This window comes from Labeo rohita, unplaced genomic scaffold, assembly GCF_022985175.1.
Source record: "Labeo rohita strain BAU-BD-2019 unplaced genomic scaffold, IGBB_LRoh.1.0 scaffold_812, whole genome shotgun sequence".
In the NCBI taxonomy this organism is placed as follows: Eukaryota; Metazoa; Chordata; class Actinopteri; order Cypriniformes; family Cyprinidae; genus Labeo; species Labeo rohita.
In genome coordinates, this window is record NW_026129758.1 from 18,941 (window position 1) to 34,300 (window position 15,360).

Consider the following 15,360-nt stretch of genomic DNA (forward strand, 5'->3'; position numbering starts at 1 on the left):
CATTTTATAAACACTACAGATTCCTTATATACAAATGGTAAACAGAGATGGTTTATATTGTTATTGTTGCTTTTATCTGGCAATGTGCAGCCAAATCCAGGCCCTGAGTTGCGGTGTATTTCATTGCCATCTGATGTGAAATCCATGTGTGGTTTGAGTGTAATTCACCTTAATGTTCGCAGTTTGTTACCTAAAATGGATTTGTTTAGAATTTGGGTGAATTTAACAGATGCAGATATTGTTGTGTTATCTGAAACTTGGCTGACAAAATCAATCACTGATATGGATATTGGAATGGTTGGTTATAATGTGTTTCGTGTTGACAGACCAAGGAAGGGTGGCGGGGTTGCTATTTATGTCAAATCTAAATTTAATGTGAAGTTAGTTTACTCAGAATCAATTAGTAAGCAGCTGGAATTTTTGGCATTGAAGGTGGAATTGACTACTGCTACTGTTGTTGGGTGTTATAGGCCCCCTTCTGCCCTGAGTACTGCATTACAGACACTTATTCAACTCTTATCCAGATTGGACTACTCTGAAATTATTTTAGTAGGTGATCTAAACGGGGATTGGCTGAAACCTTGTTCAGATGAATTTAAGTCATTTTGTGATTCTGTTAATTTTACACAGCTAATCAACTCACCCACTCATCCAAATCGTGCCATGAGAAATCCACCTTAATTGATTTAATTTTGACTAATGTCCCGCACAAATTTTCTGCTGTTGGTGTTTTTTGCAATGACCTAAGTGACCACTGTGTTGTTGCTGCTGTAAGGAATACTAAGATGCTTAAATGTAAACCTCGCGTAATATGTAAGAGGAATTTTAAAAAGTTTATTGAACAGGGTTTTAGCCATGATTTGTTTAATTGTGATTGGAGTAGAATAGAGCTGATTCCCGATGTGGAGTCAGCCTGGATCTTTTTCCGGGATAGTTTTTTGCAAGTAATAAATAGACACGCCCCACTAAAGAGATTCAGAGTTAAGGGGCGGGACAATCCATGGTTTTCCTCTGAGCTTGGAGACATTCTTCATGACCGCAATTTGGCTTCGGCCAAAGCAAGAAAAACGGGCTCTTCGTCTGATTGGCTTGTTTTTAGGCAGTTAAGAAATAAATGTTCTTCTTTAATTAAGAAAGCAAAATCTGACTTTTATCTGTCAGCCACTACAGACACTTTAAATGATCCCAGAAAATTTTGGAAGGCTATAAAATTACTTTCTCTAAATAAAGATAGTATTAATGTTCCTTCTTACATTATGAAAGAGTCTGCAGTAGTTCATGACAAGCTGGAGATATTGAACCATTTTAATGAGCATTTTATTCAGTCTGGTTCTGCTTGTCCTCCTACTGTGACACCTTGTACAGATGTACCAGTCTCTACAAGTGTCTTTAATTTCACTCCATTCTTAGTGGCTGACGTTCAAAAAGCCCTAAAAGGGCTGGCTCCTGAAAAACCTCCAGGACCTGATCTTATAGAGCCCTACTTCTTAAAAACAGCTGCTGATATTGTAGCACAGCCTCTAACGTACCTTTTTAATCTTACTTTAGAGAGCAACACTATTCCTAAAATATGGAAATCTGCATTTGTTTGTCCATTATTGAAAGGGGGTGACCCTTCAAATTTAAATAATTACAGGCCAATTTCTAATTTGTCTGTTTTGGCCAAAACGCTTGAATCCCTGGTGAGTGATCAGATGAAAGACTTCCTGTATGTACAGGACATTTTATCCCCAGTTCAGTCAGGTTTTAGAAAAAAACATAGTACCATCACAGCTGCAATGAAGGTGATAAATGACATCTCTGTTGCTCGTGATAAGAAGCAGCAATGTGCCGCTATTTTTATTGATTTGTCAAAAGCTTTTGACACGGCTGATCATGATGTTTTAAAGATTAGGCTTCTTAATTCGGGGTTTTCAGAGAATACTGTCTCTTGGTTCTCAAACTATCTTAGTGACAGAACCCAGAGTATTAAGCATGATGGTGTTCAATCTGGTATTCTACCAATTCTTAAAGGGGTTCCACAAGGTTCTGTGTTAGGCCCTCTTTTATTTACTATTTATATAAATAACCTTAATTGGCATGTGTTTGATGCAAACTTTCATTTTTATGCAGATGACACAGTTATTTACTGCTGTGCACCCTCTCTTAAACAAGCCATTGAACATTTACAGAATGCTTTCACTGTGGTCCAAAACACTTTGCTACAGCTGAAACTTGTGCTCAATGCAGACAAAACCAAATTTATGCTCTTCACGGACCCTCGGAATAGACCACTGAATGTTTCTTCAGTGATTACTCTTGACGGACGTGAAATACAGACTGTATCTTGGTATTGTTATTGATGATTGCCTATCATTTAAGCCTCATGTTTACGGTTTAGTGAGAAAGTTGAGGTTAAAATTGGGTTTTTATTTTCGAAATAAGTTGTGCTTTTCTTTTAATGTTAAAAAAACGGCTAGTGGCATCTACTTTTTTATCTGTGTTGGACTATGGTGATATATTATATATGCATTCATCTGCTCAGTGCCTTCATATGATTGACGCAGCCTATCATGCATCGTTGAGATTTATTACTAATTGTAAAGCTCGCAGCCACCACTGTGAGCTGTACTCTCGTGTAGGGTGGTCTGCTCTGGCCACACGGAGGCTCTGTCATTGGTATACATTTATATATAAGGCTATCCCTTGTCAATGTTTTTAATTGTATTTTATTGTAAGTCTTATGTATGTAATATTCAAATTTTCTGAGATACTGAATTTGGGGTTTTCATTTTCTGAGTTGTCAGTTATAATCATCAAAATGAAAAGAAATAAACACTTGAAATATATCAGTCTGTGTGGAATGAATGTATACATTATACAAGTTTCACTTCTTGAATGGAATTAGTGAAATAAATCAACTTTTTGAAGATATTCTAATTATATGACCAGCACCTGTAAGTAAAACTAAGATTATGTCATTTGGAAGATATAAAACAAATTATCAAATTGAATTGAAAATTGATAATAAAAATATAGAAAGAGTATATGAAAATACATTTCTTGGTGTAATTTTAGATTATAAGTTATGTTGGAAACCTCAAATAAAGTATGTTAAAGCAAAATTGGCTAAGACTATAGCTATTTTGAATAAAGCAAGATATATTTTGGACAATAGATCAATGCATATTTTGTATAATACATTTATATTACTGTATTTGAGTTCTTGTGTAGAGATCTGGGGAAATACCTACAAAAGCAATTTACAATCGATATGTATATTACAAAAGAGAGCAATCAGAATTATTAATAATGTGGGATATCTGGAACAGACAAATGTATTATTTTGGAAGTCAGATATACTGAAGTTTATTGATTTGGTTAAATTTAAAACTGCACAAGTTATGTTCAAAGCAAGAAATATGTTACTTCCGGGAAACTTACAAAAATGTTCTTGGAAAGGCAGGGTGGGTATAATTTGAGGAAAGAGTTAAACTTTAAAAATGTTAAAATAAGAACAACTTTAAAAAGTATGTGTATCTCTGTCTGTGGGGTGCAGCTGTGGAATGGGTTGGAGCATGTGTTAAAGCAATGTATGAACATTAAACAGTTTAAGACGTGGTATAAAGCCATTTTACTTAAAGGATATGTGGATATATACAGGTGATTGTGAGGGATGCGGGGATTAAAAGGTGGATTGTATGAGAATGGGTGATTGGTTGTTTTGGGAAGAAAGTATTTGGTTGGTGTTTAGTTTTTTGTGGAATTGTTCTCTTACAAAGATGTTGGTATAAATAAAAGACATAAGGGAAGGTTTTGGAATTGTATAGGGGGTTGGACAAAATAATCTTCATCCCACTCCTTTTCGAACATTTTTCTGTAATGTATGAAGTTTTTGGGATGTTTTTTGTTGGCACGGCAACACGCATATATGTGTATTTGTTTGTTTTAAATTATGTTTTGTTCGAAATAAAAAGGAAAATGAAATGAAACGAAATTATCTGTATCGTATAAAGTGATATATAACAAACATGTCTTGACTCCACTAGTTAACATTTTTCTGTTCATCATGAGAGAGCATTTTCATTATGCATGTTGTTTGTTAGTTTTAGAAGATACTTATTTTAAGCAAAATATAAAAATGGTCCAGACGAGTCGGGGTGGAGGAGGGATGCTGACGACTAGAGATGAGGAAGGTAAGGCTGCTTAGTTTATTTATGGGCGTCCTCCGGGACCGGCGGGATGGACGATGTGATTGCTTATTGTGAACTGGCCGAGTTAATTATCTGTGTGTGCTTCTCCCAAAATTTGTTAATAAAACATCACTTGCTGAACATCACTTAGAGATAAATGTAAATGTCCCACTGTCACTAGATGAACTGAAACTGGCTCTAGACTCCATGACAAAGAACAAAGCTCCAGGTAGTGACAGAATTCCCCCTGAATTCATTTCTGCCATCTGGGATATAGTATCGTCACTTATTCTTAACTCTTTTAAATTCACGATCGTTCCAGGACTTAAGTGCAGAGTTTTCTTTACCTGGATTTTCTTTCTTTTTATGTGTAAGACTGAGGTCACATCCTCTGTAGAAGTGGTTGAACATTAATACTCCTAGTAGTTTAGTTTCTAATATTTATAATTCAGTCCTTTTACTGCAGTATACTTATATTCCAGCTATCCACTCCTGGGCAAGGGAAGGTCTTGCTCAACCTGATTGGGACGTGGTATGGACCAGGGGGCGTATTCATAAAGCCGCTCAGAGTAAAATTTTTGTCTTAAGTGTGTCAAAATTCTAAGAATGATATAATTTTACTCCTATTCCTAGACTTAAGAATAAGACTGAATTATAAAGGTTCTTAAGTGTTAAGACTAGGTCTCAGCTCCTAAATTATTTAAGAGAGCTGGAGATGTCTCCTAACCTAGTTAGGAGTAACAAGATGGCAGCAAAGAGGAGGAGACACACACTTTCCAATGAACATATGATATATTGGAGTTATATGATGATATGGAATTGATAAAATGATACAAACTTGATCAACAAACATTTTTTTTGTAACTGACCAAGTAAGAAACATAATAACTTATTCCACTCTACAAATCAATGCTCTAACTGCAGAAATAAAAGTAGAAAAAAAATGCAGCAATGCACCAGTGATGACACAGTAAGCAGGGTCTTAAATATTGTGACACTAACCCCACCAAACACAACAGTGGCCAAAGGTGATGTGTGGAGGGTTTTAATGACCTTAAATTTCACCTAAACGATCAAAATATGAAAGGAAAAAAAAAAAAAAAAAAAAAAAACTGATCAGTGTTGGTTTCAATTGAAAGTAGCTAAATCAGTCACTAAATGACATTAAAAAGTATATAAATGTTATTTTTTTATGAAAATAACCAACCGTTTCACTAGATAAGACCCTTCTTCCTCGGCTGGGATTGTTTACAACCACATTTGTGATCATTTGAAGTCGCATTTTAACTACATTTTGGAAGTTCAAGATAGGGGCACCATATCAGTCCATTATATGGAGAAAAATCCTGAAATATTTTCCTCAAAAAACAATTTCTTTACAACTGAAGAAAGAAAGACATGAACATCTTGGATGACAAGGGGGTGAGTACATTATCTGTAAATTGTTGTTCTGAAAGTGAACTACTCCTTTAAATAAAGATCATGTTCCATGTAGATATTTTGTATATTTCTTCTCTTAAAAATATCAAAACCTAATTTTTGATTAGTAATATGCATTGCTAAGAACCTTGTCTGTACAACTTAAAAGGTGATTTTCTCTATTTTTTATTTTATTTTTTTTTGCACCCACAGATTTTCAAATAGTTGTATCTCGGCCAAATATTGTTCTATCCTAACAAACCACACATCCATGGAACAATTATTAACTCAGCTTTTAGATGTTGATGTATAAATCTCAATTTTAAAAAATGGACCCTTATGACTCGTTTTGTGGTCCAGGGTCACATATAATATCCCCATCATCAGCCAGTGTGCAATATTGATCTCATTGCTGTGGTGTTGAGTGTAGCTGTTGGTGAAATGTACTCACTTCAGTATCTTCAGCTCACACACAGGATTCTTCAGTCCCTCACAGATCTCTTTGACTCCTGAGTCCAGCAGACGACTGTTGTTCAGGTTCATCTCTTTCAGGATTGTTTTGGAGGAGAGAACAGTAGCTAGAACTGAACAGCTTTTCTCTGTCAGCTCACAATTATTCAGCCTGAACACAAAAATATTTCAGTCAGAACCACTTTTACCAAGTATATTTATTACAGTTATATTGCATACTGTTAGTGTTGGCGGTATCAGCTGATGTGAGCTTGACTGACGTGTTCTGCCTGAACTAACACAACGCTTGATTATTATTATTCAGCACATATTCAACACACATCAGATCAACAGCTCTTCATATCTGATTACACATGTGACTGACAGTCTTTAATAATGAATAAACAAAGAGGTTTCAATGTATAAATCATGTTCACTCACATTATTTTCTCCAGTTTGCTATGAGAGTCCATCAAAAGAGCAGAGAGTTTCTCCCCATCCAGATCTCCTAATTTATCTCCACTCAGATCCAGTTCTTTCAGTAGTAATGGACTTTTACCCAGAACTCCAGTGAGATACTCACACGCTTCCTCTGCAGCAGGACTTTTCAAAAACCTACAGGAAGCAGATAAGGATTTCAGATCATTTATATTTTTGGATTATGTTTGCCACAAACTCTATTGTGTGTCTGTTGAATTTCTCTGAACTGCTATTTAATTCCAGTTCATGTCATTTCTATTCAACAATGGTGCATTTGACCCTTTTATCTATTTTCATACAGCTGATTTCACATCTGTGGATCATTTTTAAATATTGTAAGGTCTTTTTCACCTGATGGTCTTTAATGAACAGAGTCCATCCTGTAGTAAATCATTGAGCTCCTTCACTCCTGATTGTCCAGGATCATTTCCTGTGAGATCCAGCTCTATCAGGTGTGAAGGGTTTGATCTCAGAGCTGAAGCCAGAGCTTTATAACCTTCTTCAGTGATACTGCAGTCTGAAAGTCTTTAAAAAAGACAAAACACAAACTAAAATAAGACTCCATTCACATTTATTACACTATTAGGATGTTAACTGTCATGTCTTCTTCGCTTAGCAAGCAATAATGACTCGTGACGACTTGAATTAAAACAAAAGAACTGCTTTACTGAAATTGCGAGCAGGATTTATACAAAGATGACTTTTCTTAACTGCGCACACACATACTCTATCGTTCACTTCTTCATTATTGTGCGCACTTTCAATTCTGAAGCATTATGGGGAACTATTGTTAAAGGGGAACTGCCTAATAAATGACTATATAAACTGTTTCTGTTCTTATTACTGAAAACAACAAATGAAACTTATATTAAGCATTTATGAATACTAATACTCTAATTTAAGTCACAACATCCTCCCCCCAATGAACAATGATCAACCTAAATCACTAATGCATAAAGCAACTGAACTGGTCTTCTTAACACAGTCCCTGTGGATGTGCGGACAGCACAGGATCTGACTTTCCCATCTCAACCTGGAAACAGCTCTTCAATTTTTCCTAATTTCCAGGTTTGTCTTGGCATGTTGGCATCTCCGATGAGAACAATGTCTGTTTTGAGCTCTGCTGCAGGAATGTGCAGATTTCTGGTCTAGCAGGTAGTCTTTCCGCCAGCGATTCCACAGGTTGGTCATGAGTCTGTTTCTGTATCTCCACCTTCTTGTCATCTCCTCCTTACTCACAGTGAGATGATCATGGTCTGCAGGGAATGGTTTTGGTGGAAGTGCAGTTAGTCGTTCACCGACAAGGAAGTGTGCAGGTGTCAGTGGCTGCGGCTCGTCAACCTCGTTGTGGACAAAGGTAAGGGGTCTGGAATTCAGTGTGGCTTCTACTTCCGTGAGGAGTAGACATTTCTTCAAAAGTGAGTGATGCTCTTCCTAGCACCTTTCTCAGGCACGTCTTTACAGACCTCACTAGCCTCTCCCAAAATCCGCCCCACCAGGCCGCTCGCTCTACGATGAATCGCCAGACGATGCTCTTTCCTGAGAAGTATTCCAGCAGTTGTGGGTCTTTGATGGCTTGCCACAGCTTGCTGAGGTCTTGGTTTGCTCTTTTGAAAGTTTTGGCATTGTCTGAATAAATGACCTTGCACAGTCCTCTTCTGGAAATAAATCGCTTGAGTGCTAACAGGAAACTTTCTGTTGACTGACTTGAAACAAGCTCTAAATGCACTGCTCTGGTGACTGCACATGTGAACAGAGCGATATAAGCCTTGCATAGCACTCGATCATTCTTCACATAGAGCGGACCTGCAAAGTCTTTGCCAGTCACTTCAATGGAGGGGTCTCTGTTATTCTGTCTCGTGGCAGTGGAGCCGTGTCCTGTTGTGCGGGCTTTCAGCATTAAATCTTTTGCACATCAGTACATTTCGACAGGATAGTTTTTACAAGTTGTCTGCCTTGCAGAATCCACTGTCTACTTCTGATTCATACAAGTGTGTCTCTGAGACCAGTCGACTCACTTCCTCTCCTGGATCTTGAACTTGCATTGTGGACAAACCTCTTAATCCAAGCAGTGACCCGCAATACCTTCTTCAGTTTACTGTACTTCAGTAAATCTAGCACAGGTTCTGTTTCACTTTGGTCACTGCTGCTGTTGAGTTGCACACTGATCTGCTGAACTTGTTTTAGCTCATTACTCACGTCTTCATCACTCTGATCATCATCACTCTCTTCAGTCAGATTTGGTGTTGTCAAAAATGGGGGTCCTTTCCACCATAGTTCACTTTCCTTTAGGTTCACTATAGTCTGACCTCTGGTCGGGAGATCTGCTGGATTGACTTTGCTTTTACAATGCGACCACATTGCGGGGTTGGTTAAGGACTGTATTTCCGATACTCTGTTTGACACAAACTGTTTCCATTTGTGAGCTGGACTATGAATCCACTCAGAGGCTTTAGCAGGTTGTTTCCTAGTCTCAGTCCAATCACTGCTCCCATTTACTCCAGATGTGATCTCGAGTGCTTCTATTTCAATCTTCTGCCCCTTCTGCCAGACATTCTTCAGAGTTACCTTCACTTTGTGCTTCTCCGTTACTGGTGCTGCAGAGCCAAAAGTATGAAGAATGACTGTTTCTTGCTTGATCACAGGTAACTTTAAATCTCTTACTGTATTCTCACTGATGAATCTTATCTGGCTGCCTCCGTCCAGTAAGCAGCGAATGCTTCTATGTCCAGCAGGTCCTTCTGCACACGCTCTTACAGGTCTGCAGCAGCACAGTGTTGTTCTGTTTAGCGGGCTGTATCTTTACTGAATGTGATGCAAAGGAAGAAACAACATTGTCTTTGTTGTCATCAGTGTCAGAAGTACACGTCTCTCTTTTCTCACATACAGCACTGTGGTGTTGGCTTCCACATACATTACAGCACATTTTGATCTTACAGAACCTTGCAATGTGCTTTGACCCAAGGCACACGAAGCATCGTCCCATCTTCATCAGTTTGTGTTTTCATGCAGCGATATCAGTTTCTGGACACAGTTCTGGTTTGTGTGCTGCATTGTCACAGAAGAGGCAGTTCTGTGTTCTCTGACTGGTGGTTTGCAGCACTGCAGCTGACGGCATGTTATGCTTTCTGTGCTTCATTTCAAATGATGCGTTTTGTGTTTTACCTGGTTTCTGATAACTTTGACCGTCTCTGGAATTACCTGACTTAATCAGCTGCATGGTTCTTTCTCTGCTCAGAATCTCTTTCTGCAGGAATTCCATAACTTCTGAGACTTTCCATTCATCGCTGGTTCCTCTCAGTTGACTGTATTGGAGAGTAATGTTGTCTGGAATCATCTGTAGTACAACAGGGCACAACAGGCTGCCATATGCCTCTGATGAGACACCCAGCGACTGTGAACTTCACATTCATCATAAAGTTGTCTCAGAGCAGTGACGTCATGACATTTATTTACTGGGCAGAGATTCAGCAGTTTGGTCATGTGTGCATTAATAAGCAGGTCTTTACTTCCGAAGCGATTCTGCAGCAGATCGATCGCGTGATCATAATTACTGTCTGTTAACATCAGTCCCTCTATTGCCTTTGAAGCAGTGCCAGTTAGATACGTCTTTAAGTAGTTAAACTTCTGTTTTGCTCAGTGCATCGTTCTTGTGAATGGCGGTTTCAAACTGATTCCAAAAGTCTTGCCACACACTAATTTCACTGTTAAACTTGTCAATAATCAACTTCATTAACTTAACTGTTTGTCTGTGCTGCTCATCTGCTGCTTTCCCGGTTTCTCTGTATCACCGGGTGCACGCCATAGACTGTAAAAAAAAAACATGGACATAGTGTCCGTGACGTCACCCGTAGGTTTCCGAAGAGCATTCTTTTCAAGGCATGGGGAGTCTATGGGATTGACTCTCTTTTGCAGCCAGCCTCTAGCGGCCAGTCGATGAATTGCAGTTTTAGTCACTTCCGTGTTGGCTTCAAGAGGTAGACCGTGCGCGCGTGATTTCGCGGTGATGACACACTCTTTATACTCCTCAACATCCGCGATCTCATTCTCTAAATCATCAGTGTCCGTCCTTTCCTCGATTCCGACATCCAGCTCCAGCAGCGTTTCCTCCTTTTCAGATAACAGGGCTGACAGTTCACGTAATCGGTCAATAACCGGATCTTCTTTGTTCACCTCTGTTTCGATGTCTTGCAGGAGTCGCGTTGTGGAAGCGCGCACAGCTCTTCGTTTTCTGATCAGTCTTTCAAGTAGGGCTGGGAGTCGATTCCAAAAAGAATTGAATCCTCGATTCCGAGGCGTTGGTAATTCCCCATCAAGGGGAATCGACTCTCCACTCAGCCGTTTTCAGTTCAACAAAGCTTATCTATGGGCGCCTCTCAAAGGAAAGGCTGCATCATACGAAGGCTGCATATCTCAGCTGTTGTCATCAAACGTCGCTGAACATCGATTCACGAAAATAAACTGAATGAAGAGAGTCTGTACTAAGCACGTCTGAGTTTGAGGATGCAGCCTTGCTCAATAATAGTGATTACAAGTCTGATTCGTTTCCACGAAAAGGTTCTTTCGAATAGATCGTTTTAATGAACCAATTCAAAAACGATTCAAAAGCTATTTTACGGTGAAACGGCCTTATATTGTCCACAGTTTTGAGTGCTGCATGACAGAATAGATCATGATAATGATAATTCTGAAAGAAAACGCAGAGAGCGCATCTGATTTGACAGATAAACCACCAGCTCTTATATCAGTGTTGTTGTTCTGGTTATTTAGTTTCAGTGTACAGTTTGTTAATTTTGCATATACCATTGAAGTACACATCATTCAGCTGAACTGTGCCTTGTTCCATTCATGCAATAAACGCATATCCACCGCTGCGTTGTGGGCTATGACTAATTTCATGTGCAATGCAGACAAAATTACAATTTAAATACAGAAATTAGGGGTGTAACGGTACGTGTATTCATACGTTGCAAATAAACATTCATTGTATATTTTAAAAAGTTGCTCCGTGACGGTCCGGTACGAATACACGTACTGTTACACCCCTAACAGAAATGTATCATAATTTTTTTTGATTAAATAAATCTTCATATTATCTTCATATTGCCATGCAGTCATGGCAAAATTAAGTTCCTCCACCCTATAATTTACAACAATCGAAAAGAATTGAAAACAACAGTTAGGAATCGATTCTAGAACCAGGAATCGGACTCCATTCCAAAATTTTCGGAATCGAACAGCCCTACTTTCAAGCCGATCCGCCATTTCGTGTGTTGCTAGTATCCCGGGTTTCGGCACCAGACATTTGTCGTGTCTTCTTCGCTTAGCAAGCAATAATGACTCGTGACGACTTGAATTAAAACAAAAGAACTGCTTTGCTGAAATTTCGTGCAGGATTTACTCAAGGATGACATTTCTTAACTGCGCACACACATACTCTATCCTTCACTTTTCTTCATTCTTGTGCGCACTCTTGATTCTGAAGCATTATGGGCAACTATTCTTAAAGGGGAACTGCCCAATAAATGACTATATAAACTGTTTCTGTTCTTATTACTGAAATCAACGAATGAACTGATATAAAGCATTTATGACTACTAATCCTCCAATTTAAGTCACAACATTAACATTTTCCATCATCTCAAAAAAACAATCTGATTGTCATTATTTTATAAATGTATCTACACCAGCCATTGTTTTTACATTTATCAGCCATTCATAACTTCTACTAGCCAAAACAAACATATCAGGGAAAAAAAAAAAAAAAAAAAAAAAATCAAGATCACATCTTTTGACCAAAATCACATTTTAGATTAAAATATATTTTATATTAAATCTGATTATGAATCATTGAATGCTTTCAGTTTTATGACAGTCAAATTCTGTTTGGAGATACAAATAAACAAAATCAAAATAAAACAATTATCTATAACTTATCTTATAAAAATGCATTTATTTCTAAAAAAATAGCTCAGTACAAAATGAATGTTTAGTGTTAAACATGTTAAAGATTAACAGAGAGGCTGTGAGTTGATAAAGTGATTATCTGTTTCCTCACAAAAATCTGTGATACTGAACTCCACTGTCATCCTTTAAAAAAGCCAAATCGAGGCCTTGTCTCCGGCAGCTCCAGTGACAAGTGCTGCGTTACAGACCAGATGTGTCATCCTGTACTCTATTCTGATGTTCAAAACACTGAATCTAATCACTAGTGCACAGGCAAAAGTTCACTTAAAGAATGAACAAAGTGGCATCAATTTTGCTTTGAATTAAGTTGATAGAAAAACTAAGCTGCCAATCCTCCAGCTTAGAGTGAAGTCAGTACACACTAACATTTGACCCAAATTATTGTTAATGCAATTTAATGGGAAACTACATGAGTTGTGTTGTAGTTAATAGCCACTGACAGATTTTGAGTGATGCCACCAGTGTTTGAACACACATAGAAAACAATAGATTTCAATTTTAAAGACATGGCTCTTCTTTTCCAGTGTGCTTTGTTTTGCTAAATGTTGGAGGGTACTGGTTGAAGGACAAGATTTATTAATACTAACTCATTATCTGCTCACATGTAAATGCACTTTTAAGCTTTTAAGCATGTGACACAGCAGACTATATATTCAATTAAATTTCAGCCTTTTGTGATTTGATAACTGCACTAAGTCATATCACAATTTCAAGTATATTTTGATTAATTGTGCAGTCCTGATGACAAGTGTAAAAATATTTTCAAATTCATGAAACTGTGGTGGGTCACTACAGTCTGGGTAATTAATGGGATACACTTTTAAAATACTTACTTCAGCTTTTCCAGTCTACACTGTACATTTTCAAACAGAGTCAAGATGATCTTCATTCCTGGGTTTCCTAGTTTATTCTCACTCAGATCCAGCTCTGTCAGATTTGAAGGGTTTGAATTTAGAGCTGCAGCCAGAACATGACAACCTCCTTCTGTGATACAGTTGTTATTCAGACTGCATAAAGACAAAACACAATTCAGTTTTAATCTTAATATTTACCAGTATGTTTTAACTGACAGTTGACAAATACTGGTGATGATGATGATGATGACAATCACATTACAAAAGTCACATATGGTTTTTCAGTCAGCAATCTCTTATACAAGACACATAAAAAACACCCAGCAGCAAGAATTTAAAAGTGTCTTTGTAACAATGAAAAAAACGTACATCAGTGTGTTGAGTTGACAGTGTTTATCCTGCAGTAGAGCAGCGATCTGATTCACTCGTGTGTCTCCTAGTTCATGTTCACTCAGATTCAGTTCTCTCAGGAGTAACGGGTTTTTACCCACAATTCCAGTCACATACTGACAGGCTTCATCTGCAGCAGGACCCAAAAACCTGCAGAAGAGAAGATGAAGAAACTTCATTTCATAAATAATCTTGGTGAAAAACAACATCTGACTCTGAAACACTGTGAAAGGGATGGATTTACAAACTGTATTAATGAAATATTGTTTTATAAATAAACTGCCTGCATATAATTTATTTTGCATTATAGCATCAAGCTCATCACCTCAGTGTCTTGAGTTGACAGTTTGGATCCTGTAGTAAATCATTGAGCTCCTTCACTCCTGATTGTCCAGGATCATTTCCTGTGAGATCCAGCTCTATCAGGTGTGAAGGGTTTGATCTCAGAGCTGAAGCCAGAGCTTTATAACCTTCTTCAGTGATACTGCAGTCTGAAAGTCTATATAAAAAAAAAAAAAAAAAATAATAACAATATATATATTATATGATAGAAGATATCAGCGTCGCCCTGGAAACCAACGAGCACCGCCCGCTCACGTTCATCACGGCCGGATCGATCTCAGCTGCACCTCATCAGCCGAATGAAGCTCAGAAGATTTTCTCCGAGAAACAGACGTACTAATGTTTTCTCTCCTTCTGCCTCACCATTCACTGGACCCACACAGAGCACGAGAGAGACTGAGAGCACGCCATTTCACCGCTTCACTTCCCCGTATTGTTTATATACTACTGCACTTTGTTAAATAAGTTCCACCCTCCGGGGCTACAAATTTGAGTTTTCTGTCCTGTATTTCTTAACCCCGTGACAATATATAATTTTATAAACCATCATTTTCATAACGTGTTTTGATTTCCTGAATCCGCTAGCTTATAGCCCATTAGCAGCACCAGCGTCTTTGCCATTAATCTTGCTTGCATTGTTTACACACTATTTACACACATTACCGTTGTTGCTTTAATGCAAGTAACAGTGAGTAAATTGGGGGCAGCTGTGGCCTAATGGTTAGGGAGTCGGGCTTGACTCATCTGTGTGTGTGCGTGTTTGTTCACTACTCACTACTGTGTGTGTGCACTTAGATGGGTTAAATGCAGAGCACAAATTCTGAGTATGGGTCACCACACTTGGCCACACGTCACGTCCTTTCCTTTCGCTTAATGGCGAATTTGCGTCTACCTTTGAGTGCAGGTAGACAACACTCTGACCACCTCTACTCCGTGTGCTTCTCTGCACAGGTCCTGTGCACTCTGGACATGATCTTCCCAGGTGTCCTTCACTCTACCAGCCGGGACACCACGGACCCTGGGTGCAGCAGCAGAGGAAGATGAGAGCCAGGCCCCGGGCGAGGACCTCGCTCCCTCCGCCGCCTCCAGTGTTGCAGTCGATTCTGTTTGTAACAGCCACCTAATGTTTAACATCATGTTAAGGTCCCTTTAAATATATTTTTCTCTAAGTTTGATTGCTGTTTTGTGAATGCGCACGCACTAAGATAGAGTCGAGAGTGAGGCGAGAGATGGTCAGTCTGCTGCTAAGTACTACAATGCTCTAACTTTTTTCCTTTTTGTTTGTC

At 38.4% G+C, this 15,360-nt stretch overlaps 1 protein-coding gene across 1 annotated transcript in view; it reads right to left on the reverse strand.

The window, feature by feature from the left end:
* LOC127162032 (ribonuclease inhibitor-like) overlaps positions 1-14,232 on the reverse strand; it is a gene marked incomplete at its 3' end in the record, with an annotated part of 33,130 nt that extends 18,898 nt beyond the window's left edge. Inside the window, exons 1-6 of the mRNA XM_051104807.1 lie at positions 14,058-14,232; positions 13,712-13,882; positions 13,322-13,495; positions 6,873-7,046; positions 6,483-6,656; positions 6,043-6,213 (exon numbers count right to left, since the gene is read on the reverse strand). Of these exons, the coding sequence (XP_050960764.1) occupies positions 6,043-6,213; positions 6,483-6,656; positions 6,873-7,046; positions 13,322-13,377 (575 nt within the window). The remainder of the gene's footprint in view (positions 1-6,042; positions 6,214-6,482; positions 6,657-6,872; positions 7,047-13,321; positions 13,496-13,711; positions 13,883-14,057) is intronic.
* Positions 14,233-15,360: the final 1,128 nt, after the last annotated feature.